The following is a 12,076-nucleotide window of genomic DNA, read 5'->3' as shown; positions in this document are numbered from 1 at the left end:
TCATGGGCGCCGTTCTAGGTAACCGAATAATCTTCCCAGATCACTATGAGAGATACTCAAAACTCTGTAGTGCTGTGGGATCAAACACATTTTCACTGTTTAAGACTTAAGTTAGCGGCTTTCATCAGCCTGATTTAGCGGTGATTCCAGTTGCCAAGTCCAACTTCTGCGGTGTCCTGTCCTCCCGTGTGGGAAACAGTCCAACTTCTGGTGGGCGGGCTCACAAACGTGGGATCACTTTGTCTGTACCTATATAAACCATGTACTGCACTATACTTGTATTCCTGATGAAGGTTGAAATAAACCGAAACGTAGAATTCAGCACTTGTTTTGTGTATTATTGATTCTATTATACCTTGGAGTGCCGCTCATTACTACCTGACTACACGATTGATTGGAGAAGGCACCGGGTTAAGCTGAAACTGAATAAGAGACAGGAGTGCCGGGCATACAGCAACAATATATATATATATATATATATATATATATATATATATATATATCATGGAGTGAGAGCTGTCACTAAGGACTTATTTGAGATGCAAATGCACATAACTTGCCCTGGTGCCATCCAATTATTTTGAATATATATATATATATTAATGGTTTATGGCCGATGCGAATACTTTTGCCATAGATGGGGGAGAACCAGATGGTTTCCCTCCATCGATGGCACAGCAAAACCGATGTTTTGCTTTTGGTTTTTATTCAAGGTGCCAGGACATGGAGCATAGCTCCAACCCCTCAACACCCGTGAAGCCCCACCCCCTGTTTTGATTGGCCCACAATCAGTCAAAATAAAATGGATGACCATCGATAGGTAAAAACATCGATGATCATCAAACACTGTTGATGGCCAGTAGCACTATTGCCATTGATGGCCATCTCTAAATGGACTATTCATCAGCATGCAGTGCTGCCCTCCAGTGGCCAGCACCAGCCTAATGGTAACTCCGGGCCGGTGAAGGAGCACCCCACAGATGCCGTAAGCTCCTAGGTGACCGTTACAATAAGTGTTGGTTTGATGCGAATGAATATTGTACAGGATTTCGGTGCAAATCTCTCCGTATTTCCTGTCTTATTAGAATAAAACACAACGCCGATTCATCATTCCACCTTTATTCATGAACCAAACAAAATATACCTTTTGCAGGTAAATTACCAAGAACCTGATTATATTTTCTCTTTGAAATAATCATTTGTATAAAGATACATAAACACCAATCTATAAAGAATTTGATTAACAAATACAATAAAAACATGGAAATAGATTTTATTGTTTAAAAAAAAAATGAGTTTCCTGGAAAAATAGTAGAAAAACAAAAACAATACATATATCCAGTTACCTTCATTTCTCTGACTTAGTGTGAGCGTGTAAACACTGGGGACGGCGGTGGCACTGACGGATTACGGTACGCACCCCCAATTACGTAGGCATAAGCCCCTCTACGCTGCATGTATGGGGGACAGCAATAAAAAACTGCTGCATAGCGAAATTCCTAAACATCCCATAGACTGTCATGGAAGCCAAGCTCCGGTTGCTGTGGGTTACAGCGTCTTTTTTCTGCACACATGCTTCAGTGCACTAGGTTTAGAAAATGTATTGTTGACATTTTTAAAGGGTATGTGGGAATGTGCTGTTTTAATGGCCAACAATACAGGAAACCTATCATTTGGCGTGCCAAAAATAAAAAGGGTGAATCAGAGTGTTGAGTGGATGGAAGCAAGTCCATTATTACACGGCAGTATACAAAAAATGACCGCAATGCTAAATTATTAACAAGTACCAGTCACTGTTCTGGGAAAGTAGACGTTTGGAATATTCCTAACAATAGTAGCGTGTCTGTATTTCCACAACTCTCCATGATGTTGTTACACATAGGTCAGGCCAAGTTCTACTAATAGGAAGGAATAAACTACATATTAGTGACTGCGCAGTCATGTATATGCATGTGCAACCTCTGTGTGCGGGCAGCCGGGCGCTTGCACACAACATTGCGGTGCGGGGGATTCGCTCATGGGAACACTGGTAATTCCCTGATGACGCGGTTGCGGACAGCTGCCTGCACGCTTCCCACACAGGGCACCCGCAGATCAGAGACTCCACAGAGGTGTCTCGGATCTGCAAGCACTGGAGAAATCATTCGATGGTCAGCGACTATCGAATGATTTCTCCCTCACACCCAAGGCTGTGATAGTGCCGTGCAAAAGGTAGGGGGCTGTGCTGGCGGCGGCCGTTGGACAACCAGAAAAACCTCCTATATCCTTGCAGCTCTGGCCCTCTCTGGCGGCAGCACTCTGGCTCTATGACTTCTTCACCTGACACTACACTCCTCCGAATGTTGCCAGTCTCCATAACGGGAACGACCCCAGGACCCACAGAGTGGCGCACAGTCAAGACCATCAGCTGTTTCCATTTGCCGCAAAACTGCAATAGCAGCATCAAAGTACTCTGCTCTCATTGGTTATCGGCTCGGCCCCCATCCTTACACTGGAGGATTCCATTCTATTGTGTGGCAATATTTAAGGAGGTTGAGCATAGCGCTACCCCAATCTCTCAAACACAAGAGGACTGCATATCCCCCTTTTTAAATTGACATTCTATTTGATCTGCTTGTTAAAGTCAAGTTGTTTTTAGCATGTATTAATTGGTATAATTAATACTCATTTGTTCAAGCGTTCATTGCGGTTATTTTCCAAGGCAGCTATTGGTTTGGACTGAGCTAATATTCAGCTTATGAATTGACTAGATCAGTATTTCCCAAGCTCAGTCCTCAAGGCACACCAACAGTGCAGGTTTTAGTGATAACAACTCTTCAGCACACCTGGGTCTATCAAAATAACTAAGGCACTAATTAAGTATCCTGTGCTCAAATATGGTTATCGTTAAAACCTGGATCGTTCCTGCGCCTGGAGGACGGAGGGCGGGAAACACTGTACTAGATACTCGCTAAGACACTGTCCCCTAGTAAATGTATACTAGTGTTCATTCTAGCACCCTGCTCCTTGTAAACTCCTTGTAGTTCATCCTTGCCGCCTGGGGTGTCGCTGTCTGCTGTGGTACATCAAGAACAGTCTGGTTTGTATCTCAATGTTGAGATACGAACCAGAGTGTTGTATAAACACCACAGCAGAGAGTGACACCCCAGGCAGGAAGGAGGAACTGCAAGGATTTTACAAGGAGCAGGGTGCTAGAATGAAGACTATATACGCCGCATTATCTCATGGATATTTTGTACAGGACACAGTTTCTGCCTCAGCTGTGCACAGGTAGCAGGTGCACTTACTTTGATAGACTACAGCCTCATTACATGGATTATGTCCAACACCCATGCAAATAGGTCTGGCCAGTTACTAGAAAGTACTAGACTATATAGATGCAGCAGTATGACATCAGACGGTAAGCCAGTCCGGCACACACAGATGACTTGTAGTGCACTCCAGCATTTCCCAGCAGGAAAGGATGACTTCAGCCTACTGAAGTGTATTGAACCCATTTGTGGAATAGACATTATGTTTTATTGTACTTGCCGTGGGACAATAAACCATCTATTGAGTGAAGACACATTTATGAATAAAATTTTTCCCCTAAATTAAACTTTCCTTATTTCCCTGAACTACATATTAATCCCTGCGCTAGACCAGAGACTCCTTCAGCTTGACCAAGCGGCTGCCTGATGAGACCATAGTGCCTCCACAGAATAGCTTGTATCTCACTGCCCGTAACAAGGTGGCGGGGCATTTAATAATGTTGTTCCAATATTGGTGGGTGTGTAAACAAAGGAGAGGCCCATAACAACCAATCAGATTTGGTGAATTTGTAAGATTAGAAAATGAAGCAAGTGTTTGGTTGATTCAGGTAACACCGGTACAGCCTACTGTCAACAATAAAGCCTAACTAAGGACATTTGTTGAGGGTGCCAGATGACTCACCGACAGTCGGGATTCCAACGTTCATTTCTTAGGCACTGAAATCTCGACTGTCCGTAGCTAAATAGTCGGAGTCCCGACATATGCGGACTATTTTCCCTTGTGGGGGTCCAAAACCACTATAGAGGTAGAATACAATAGTTGGAGAGCGCAGCGAGCCCCCTGCCGGTCTTAATTCCAATGTCGGAGGAACGACCATCAGAATTCCAACTGTCGGTGAGTCATACCATACACATTTGTTGCAACATGCAGTTCCACCAAAATCTCTCACAATTTCAAATGTGCCATGATCAGCTGCACTGATTGGATTCCTGCCTCTGCAAAAAGAAGATCATTGGCTATACAGTAAACACATGACATACCCAGTTTCTGTAAGAGAACGGACACGTTGTATATATAGATTAGATGTAAGCAAATTGAGACCTTCCAGTCAATGTGGAATTCCAGTTTTGGGATTTATGGTCCCACAGTTGCCTACTGCTGACATAGATGAGTAAACCCAGTTTAGTCTAATGACAGCTAGTATGAAAGGGAGAACTAAAGCAATGTGGTCCGGAGTACGGGATCTGTGCATTACTGATACACCAGATACCCACTAGAGTTTTTCCATATTCAAAACACATGCCAAGCACACATGTGCTCGCTACTACAATTTCCAGGGCCATTGGAGGCCAGTTAAGCATCCCCAATGCATGTCCGAATGGATATTTAATATTTGTGACTACTAATTCAGAAAAATGTAAAGTAACCAAATGTGAGTGGGTACGGGGTCATTGGGAACAATAGGTTCTGTCATTAGACTGGTATGAATGTATTGTTCTCGCACAGAAGGTAAGGTGCATGTCACTACACACAGGTAAACAATACACAAGCACAAAAGATATGGAAATAGCAATCTTGTAATGTAATAAACATTGGACAACTAACAGTGGTATTAAAATGGACTTTTTCCAGTTTGTTTCCAAACTTCGTTCGCTCCTTTAATGGTCTCTCGTTTGACGCATTTCCAGTACCCCTGTAATCCCTGCTGGTGTGGGACATGCTGGAAAAAACAGAAAGACAACAAAGTATTAACTAGATGACAGCCAATATCTGGTTATTAATTACTCATTTATAAGTGGCCGCAGTGTTCTGCGGCACTGTGCACAATTAATTTACAAAACAGGGTAAACCAGGCAACAAAGTGACACATTTCACATTACATTAATGAGGAGGATGAGGAGGAGGAGGAGGAGGAGGAGGAGGATGATGATGATGATGATGATGATGAGGAGGAGGAGGAGAGGGAAGTGCATGCTTACATTCTAAACGGGAGTAGTAGGGTAACAGGTTAGGGATGGTGAAGGGAAAACCCAATCAATCAGACAGGAAACCTGTAGCCTAGGTTGAATAAATGGGGTTTGAAGGAGCTCTTGAAACAGTGACTGTTGGGAGGAGAATAACTGAATATGGGAGAGCATTCCACAGACTAGGGGCAATATGGAAGGAATCGGAGGTGGTAATCAGTGGAGAGGTGAGGTGGCAGTGGTAGGCCAGTGTGTGGAGGGAAATCAGGAGGAGATGTAGGATGGAGAGGAGAGCTTTCAAGGCTAGGGAGAGAAGTTTGAACTAGAACCTGTAGGGCACGCATGTCCAAACTATGGCCCTCCAGCTGTTGTGAATTATAGTGTATAGTTGGGTTGCTTAGATACAGCACTGACTGCACCAGTCTCCAGTATAGACAGATCCAGCTGTCCCATACTCAGGCTGATGGACCATTTAACATTGGGGCCTGTTAGTGCAACCAGTAGATGACCACACATTGTTTCTGAGCCTTATCAACTGCTATGTTAGGATAGCGACTCCGTATGGCTCATTGAGTGACCAGCAGAACATGTCCTCATAATATATGTAGCATATATACGCCATGCTGCAATCGGAGGCTAACGTTAAGTGAGCTGACAGGTCCCGGATAACTCTGCTAGCATCGGGCATCTTTTCTTGACAAAATGCATCTTAGATAAAAGATGATGTGACTAAGACACACCAAGAGAATGTCCTGATTAATTTTCTATGACATCCTTGTTTATCTATGTGTGACAAACTCCATACGGAGCACAAAGGAACTTGATATGGTAAAAAGGCGCTGCTGCATTTCTGGAACCTTCTATGCTGATTCAGAGCCCCATCCACACATGACCACTACTGACCAGACGTATTTGAACAGTAGTAGTGTGGCTGGCTTCTGCCAGCTCTGAGCATGATGTGTCCTTCATCGGATGCACTAAGCTTCCTTGGTTTGACCACTGTGTCTACGGTGCAAGTTTACCTAGAAGAAGTGATGCTCTTTGAAGGCAAAAGGTGGTCACGCCAAATATTGATTTGATTTAGATTTATCTTCTGCTTATTCATTTTGTCACTTGATAATAAAAAAGAATTAACATTTGTATTTTTCAAAGCATTCTTGGTTTCCAGCAATTTTTCCACATCTGCCTGAAACTATTGCACAGCATAAATTAGCGTGTGTGTGATATATATATATATATATATATATATATATATATATATATATATATATATATATATATATATATATATATATATATATATATATATATATATATATATATAGAGATAGCTTTTTCCCCTACAAAGTGCTGACCAGGGTCTGCCTTCCTCAGCCCTTGTTCCTGGCTCCCAGATACCCCACCATAAATTGCCACAGAGTCCCTACATTTCCACCCTGCACGTTTCCCCTCTGCTGGCAAGGGGATAGGAAGCCTGTAATAGATACACTCCTGAAGAAGTCCAGGTTGAGGAAACAAGGACGAAACGCGTTGAGGGACTCTCCTATGCTGTACGGGGATACGTACCTGACTGAGCAGATGTGGAGCCAGTATCAGATAAGCACTGATTTTTTAAAACATTGAGAAGGAATATCAGTTAAACCTGGTATTTTGGAATATACGCTGTGACAAGCTGAAATAACAGTGGTGGGATACCACTGCATATGGTACTACTATATCTGTGGGGTGCCGTACTGTCCTATAGTGGTGGTGGGAGCCACATTACACTGAAATACTACACTAGTAGGCGCCCTTCTCACCCTTTTTCTTATATATATATATATATATATTTTTTTTTTTCTTAGACATTACAGTTTTCAACATGAAACCTCATACAGTACCTTTAAGCCCCTATGGAGCCTGTTCTTCAGTACACCCAGGAACTCTCCATGGCTTAGACAGTTGTCCCCATCAAGATCAAAGATCTTAAATACAGTGTCGAGAACATTGTCGGATAATTCTTGTCCTGTTGCCACTTTCACTGCTCTTTTGAACTCCGCTAGAAAAATAAAATATCTCAATAAGAAGAAATACATTGGGTTAAAGCACATACAATGCTCAGTGAGTTATGGGCAGTCAAAAGCAGCAATGACATTTACAGCAAGAGAGGACCAGCATCAGATCCATCCTGCACCAGGGACCCTCGGGAAGTGTTCTCACCGCTATCAGAGGCCTCTGCAGCATGAGCCTGCCGCGGTGGGCTGACACTCACCTAGCTTCACTGCCTTGCGCGCCTCGGTAAACATTTTCATGGTGATTGAGAAATCCTCCAGATTGTTCATGAAATTACAGAAGCTCTTGAATTCCTCCAAGCTGATACTCTGTGGAAGGGACATAACGACTGGGGTTATTCCTCACCTATACACACACAATGGGCCTGATTCTGTTAACTTGCAAAAGCAAATTCTCTCTCTAATGGACAAAACCATGTACACTGCAGGTGGGGCAGATGTAACATGTGCAGAGCGTTAGATTTCGTGGTGTTTATACTTCAAACTTACATTTATATTGCAGTGTAAAAATAAAGCAGTCAGTATTTATTCTGCACAGAAACAAAATAAGTCACCCAAATCTAACTCTCTCTGCCCATGTTACATCTGCCTCTCATGCAGTGCACATGGTTTTGTCCATTAGAGAATTTCCTTTTGCAAGTGAACCAGCATCAGGCCCAATGTATACACACAGTACTCAGTGGGGTATGACAAGTATGTGAGCAGCCATTACATGTAAGATACTGATCCCACTGTATTAGGGAACGCTAGGACATTATGGCTGGTATGTAGTTACATCAATATGCCTCTTACCTATGGGAAATCTTCTATATACTGCAGTACATGGTAAAATGGCCAACATACCCGGTCTGCCAGGATATGGGCACTAGGTTGACCCTATTAAGGTCGACATGCATTAAGTCGACCACTGGTCGACAGGGCCTATGTTGACATATGTAATAGGTTTTTCATGGCTAATGCCAACAGAGTTGGAAGGTAGACAGTAAAAAGGTCGACAGGTGTTTACATTTTTTTGGGAGCCGACAGGTGGTATTTCATGCCCTGCCATCCACTAAGGTGAGGTGGGAGAATAAAATAGTGTGCCGAGCGCAGTAAGGCACCGTGCCTGAAGCATGGCGAAGGCAGCGAGCCATGCGAGGTGACGCAGTACACTTAGACGGTGTACATGTCGACATTCAGGATAAAATAATGTGAAAAACTATATTTTTTCCCAAAACAGGCGGTATTGAGTGGTGGGTTTTCCTGGGGCAAGACAAACCTACCAGGGCAGGTCTGTCCTGCCCCAGGAAAACCCACCACTCCAGCTGCAGTCACTACCTTCTGCAGCTAGAAGCAGCAGCGGCCACTCTGAAAAGTTTGGGGCCCATTGGGGGATGGGGGGGGGGGAGAGCGTCTGGTGGGGAGTGCGCTCAGGTGTTCAGGCAGCCAAACACATGATCACCAGAGTGCTAACAAGCGGCCTCGGCACCACTGACACGTACCTACTGTATCATGGTATGTCTGAGCCCAGGCATACCACCGAAGCAGTTAAATAACCTACCATCCACTACAGTGTGAAGGGAGAATGTAACAGTGTGCCGAGTGCAGCGCGGCACCATGCCCATTGCCAAGTGCAGCGAGGCATGTGAGGGACACAGTACACGGATACGGTGTCCATGCCAACTTACATCTATATCTGGAACAAAAGAGTGAAAAACTCATGTCGACCTTTAAACTATTTTTCACGTGTCGACCTAAGCCCTGTCTATCTAGTGCATGTCGACTTTAATGCAGTCGACTCTATGACCCATACCCAGTCTGCCAGTGTAACATATGCCACCATTACCAATACAGAGTACAATTTCCTAATAAAGGGTAGCTATGCAGCATTAGCAATGTCCCAGTGTTCTGTAATAGAAGCTAGGATCACAGATGGATGTCATCATCGTCAGCCATGTTGAATCTCTCGTTAAGGCCATGGGCGAATCACATCATCGCTGCTTTACCCTCCACTGGGCTGTCTGGCCTAACCACATATGTATGTAATCTAATCCAGAGTTGCCCAATCACATCTCAATCCATGCACACCATTTGTGCTTGTGTGTGTGTGGCCTAGATACCCCCCCCCCCCCCCCCTACACTTGGGTGGTCCATCTCGGAGGGACCTGTAAAACCAGCAAGTACGTTAGTATACTCCCCTGGTAAAATAACAATCCATTTTCTCCACATTTTGTGCCAATATGAAGATTACAGAGAGCACACGGCATTAATATGCTGCTATAAGGGCTATGTGTCTGCTCTTTATTCCCCAGAGGTCAATGCAATAGTTGCGGAACCCACTTCGCCTGGCGTGATCCTGGATTTCACATTGTGCCAGTAGATGTCATTGTTCTCCTCGTCGGTGAAGAAAAGCAGCCATTCGGCAAAGTCTTCCTTTCTCAAGAAGTTCAAACCCTTTGAGAACTGGGTAAATTCCATTTCTTGCACCTCTGTCTGCAAATTCTCCATAAATCTGAAATGATAGAGGAGAAAATAAAATCTAATTGAATCCAACTATTTACATTAATTTCATCCGTGACAATCGCTGGAACACTGCGCTCAGAGTAACTTCTTTTATGTGTCTTTCATCGCTCTTGGAATAACCGCTCCTGATAATAAAAGCCAAAATAAAGGTAGCAATATTAATCCGTCAGTGGCTGTATTGCAAGGATTATTAAAACCGCCATGATCTGGATATATTATATATACGCACACATGTAGTTTCCAGAATGTTCCAGATTTTCTGTTCACTAATACAGTAATATACAATGTGCTTTTAGTGCACTACAGAATTTGTGCAGACTACTAACAAATCAGGACAACATCTCTCCCTCCAGTCCAAAGGCTGGTATGTTACAAAGACTGGGGCCTCACTGGAACTGCACAAGAGTAACGTGGTGAGCAACGTTTTGGGAATGTCATAGGTGCAGCTTCATTCTCCCTAGTTTGCCTATCAGTAACGGTTGCCGGATTACTGACCGGCAGTCAAGATTCTGACCGTCATTATACCGACATCGGCATCCCGACTGTTAAAACCCCAACAGACGGGCAGCGGCTATTCTCCCTCCTCCATAGAAGGAGAATAAAATAGTGCCCACAGCGTGGCAAGCGCAGCGAGCCCACAAGGGGCTTTGTTGAACTCCCCCCGCTGTCTGAGTCCTCGCAGTCGGGATTCCGACGTCGGGCTAATGACTGTCAGAATCCCGACTGTTGGTGTTTATGCCACACCCTCAGTAATAATGGGGTAGATTTACTAACCTGTCCCTAACGTTCTTTATGAAGTTACTTTCGCTTCACCACTTTTTCGTGGTGAAGCGGCCCTGCAGTTCGCCCTGATGTATCAATCAGTTAATCTTCGTTATGGGAGTGCGTTATCCCCTGCTGATGGGTATACGCATCCTCCCATAACATGTGTGCGCTCCTCCCCGGCTATTCGTTCTGCGCATGCGCCGGTTTCCCTGACACACGCTGTGTCACCGGCGCATGCGCAGTTTTCCATGGTCAGCGCCGCTTGCTGGTCTCCGGCGTCTTCAAATTCAAACTGCGCATGTGCCGGGTATTGTTCGCCGGGGATGCTGTGTACCCGACGCATGCGCAGTTCGAATTTGTATACGCCGGAGACCATCAAGCTGCGCCGAACACAGCAGGAGACCCGCAGTGCCAGATAATTCTGGCGCTATGTACATGCGAAAAAAGGAGGTGCGGGGGGCATCCAGGAGCTTAATAAATAAGGTATATTAGGCAGGCGCCCACTGTTAGATAACGTATAACTTTATCCCTCCTCCCCCGTAGCGCCAAATGATAAATCTACCCCAATGTGAGATATGGAATATTCCCATTTATAGCACACGATCACTGTGCAAACATTAGTGTAATACAGGGGTTCCCAATCTTGGCAGCCACCAACACTGGTTTGGTCCATAAATAACTGACCATAAAAAAATTTGAATTGGTGCAGGACCTCTAACCCGTGGCACCCCTGCAAGTGTCCCGAGGCACCCCATAAAACCACGGCACACTATTTGCGTGTGTTATGTTGTGCAAACAAAAAAGTAATTTATTGATTATTGCCTTAATAGAAATACAAACCAGAAGATTCTGCCAGTGCGAAACAGACACAAGAAGACCCCAAATGATAATCGGACACTCTTCCAATGTATTTACTGTGTACATGGTTAATATTTCAGGATACAAGACATATGTCTCAAACCTGCTATTAGAGAGGATATTTTAGTCACAGGGTGAGTGAGACGATAGATTCCTTGGTATGACCAGTGGGCACTCCATACTTGCTTAATTGGTGTTCCGCTCCAGCTGCTGATCCAATGGATGTAACTATACAAGTCTCCTACATAGTGCCAGCTTATATGCTGGTAATACTGAGCCCAGTTCTAAAATGACCTTACACGAGTAACATAGAAGAAGGAGTCACTTGTGGGGGAAATAGGTCAGCATTGCTGGGAGCAGGGCTGTGTGCCTTTACACAATGAACAAAAGAACCTCTGAGATTGGCAGGCAGATAGCTCTTAATATCCTACCCAGGGGTATTGAATGTACAGCTCCCTGTCTGCTGTTCAGCCACGTGTGTAGATCTGCAGCTGCATCCACTGGTCCTAGTAACCCTAAATCCTGTAACTTGGGTCTTTTTACATCTCCATAACAGTTGTTTCTTGCCTTGTTATTCACCACTTCTATGCACAGCATACTAGGATACAGAATGGTTCAAAGACTAGAACAGAAACTAATCTGATGTGTTTAGCAGAATAACCACTAGAGGGCGCTGCTGTCCCA

General features: G+C 44.3%; 1 protein-coding gene across 1 annotated transcript in view; it reads right to left on the bottom strand.

Moving 5' to 3' along the window:
* Window positions 1–1,103: 1,103 nt before the first annotated feature.
* Window positions 1,104–12,076, bottom strand: part of MICU2 (mitochondrial calcium uptake 2) — a 442,330-nt gene continuing 431,357 nt past the window's right edge. The window contains exons 9-12 of the mRNA XM_083169921.1: window positions 9,587–9,758; window positions 7,468–7,576; window positions 7,097–7,254; window positions 1,104–4,972 (exon numbers count right to left, since the gene is read on the bottom strand). Of these exons, the coding sequence (XP_083026047.1) occupies window positions 4,865–4,972; window positions 7,097–7,254; window positions 7,468–7,576; window positions 9,587–9,758 (547 nt within the window). The 3' untranslated portion in view covers window positions 1,104–4,864. The remainder of the gene's footprint in view (window positions 4,973–7,096; window positions 7,255–7,467; window positions 7,577–9,586; window positions 9,759–12,076) is intronic.

This window comes from Crinia signifera, chromosome 2 (assembly GCF_055691185.1).
Source record: "Crinia signifera chromosome 2, ASM5569118v1, whole genome shotgun sequence".
NCBI lineage: Eukaryota > Metazoa > Chordata > Amphibia > Anura > Myobatrachidae > Crinia > Crinia signifera.
Note: the sequence above shows the minus strand (reverse complement) of the source record. Positions and strands in the feature narration are given on the sequence as shown.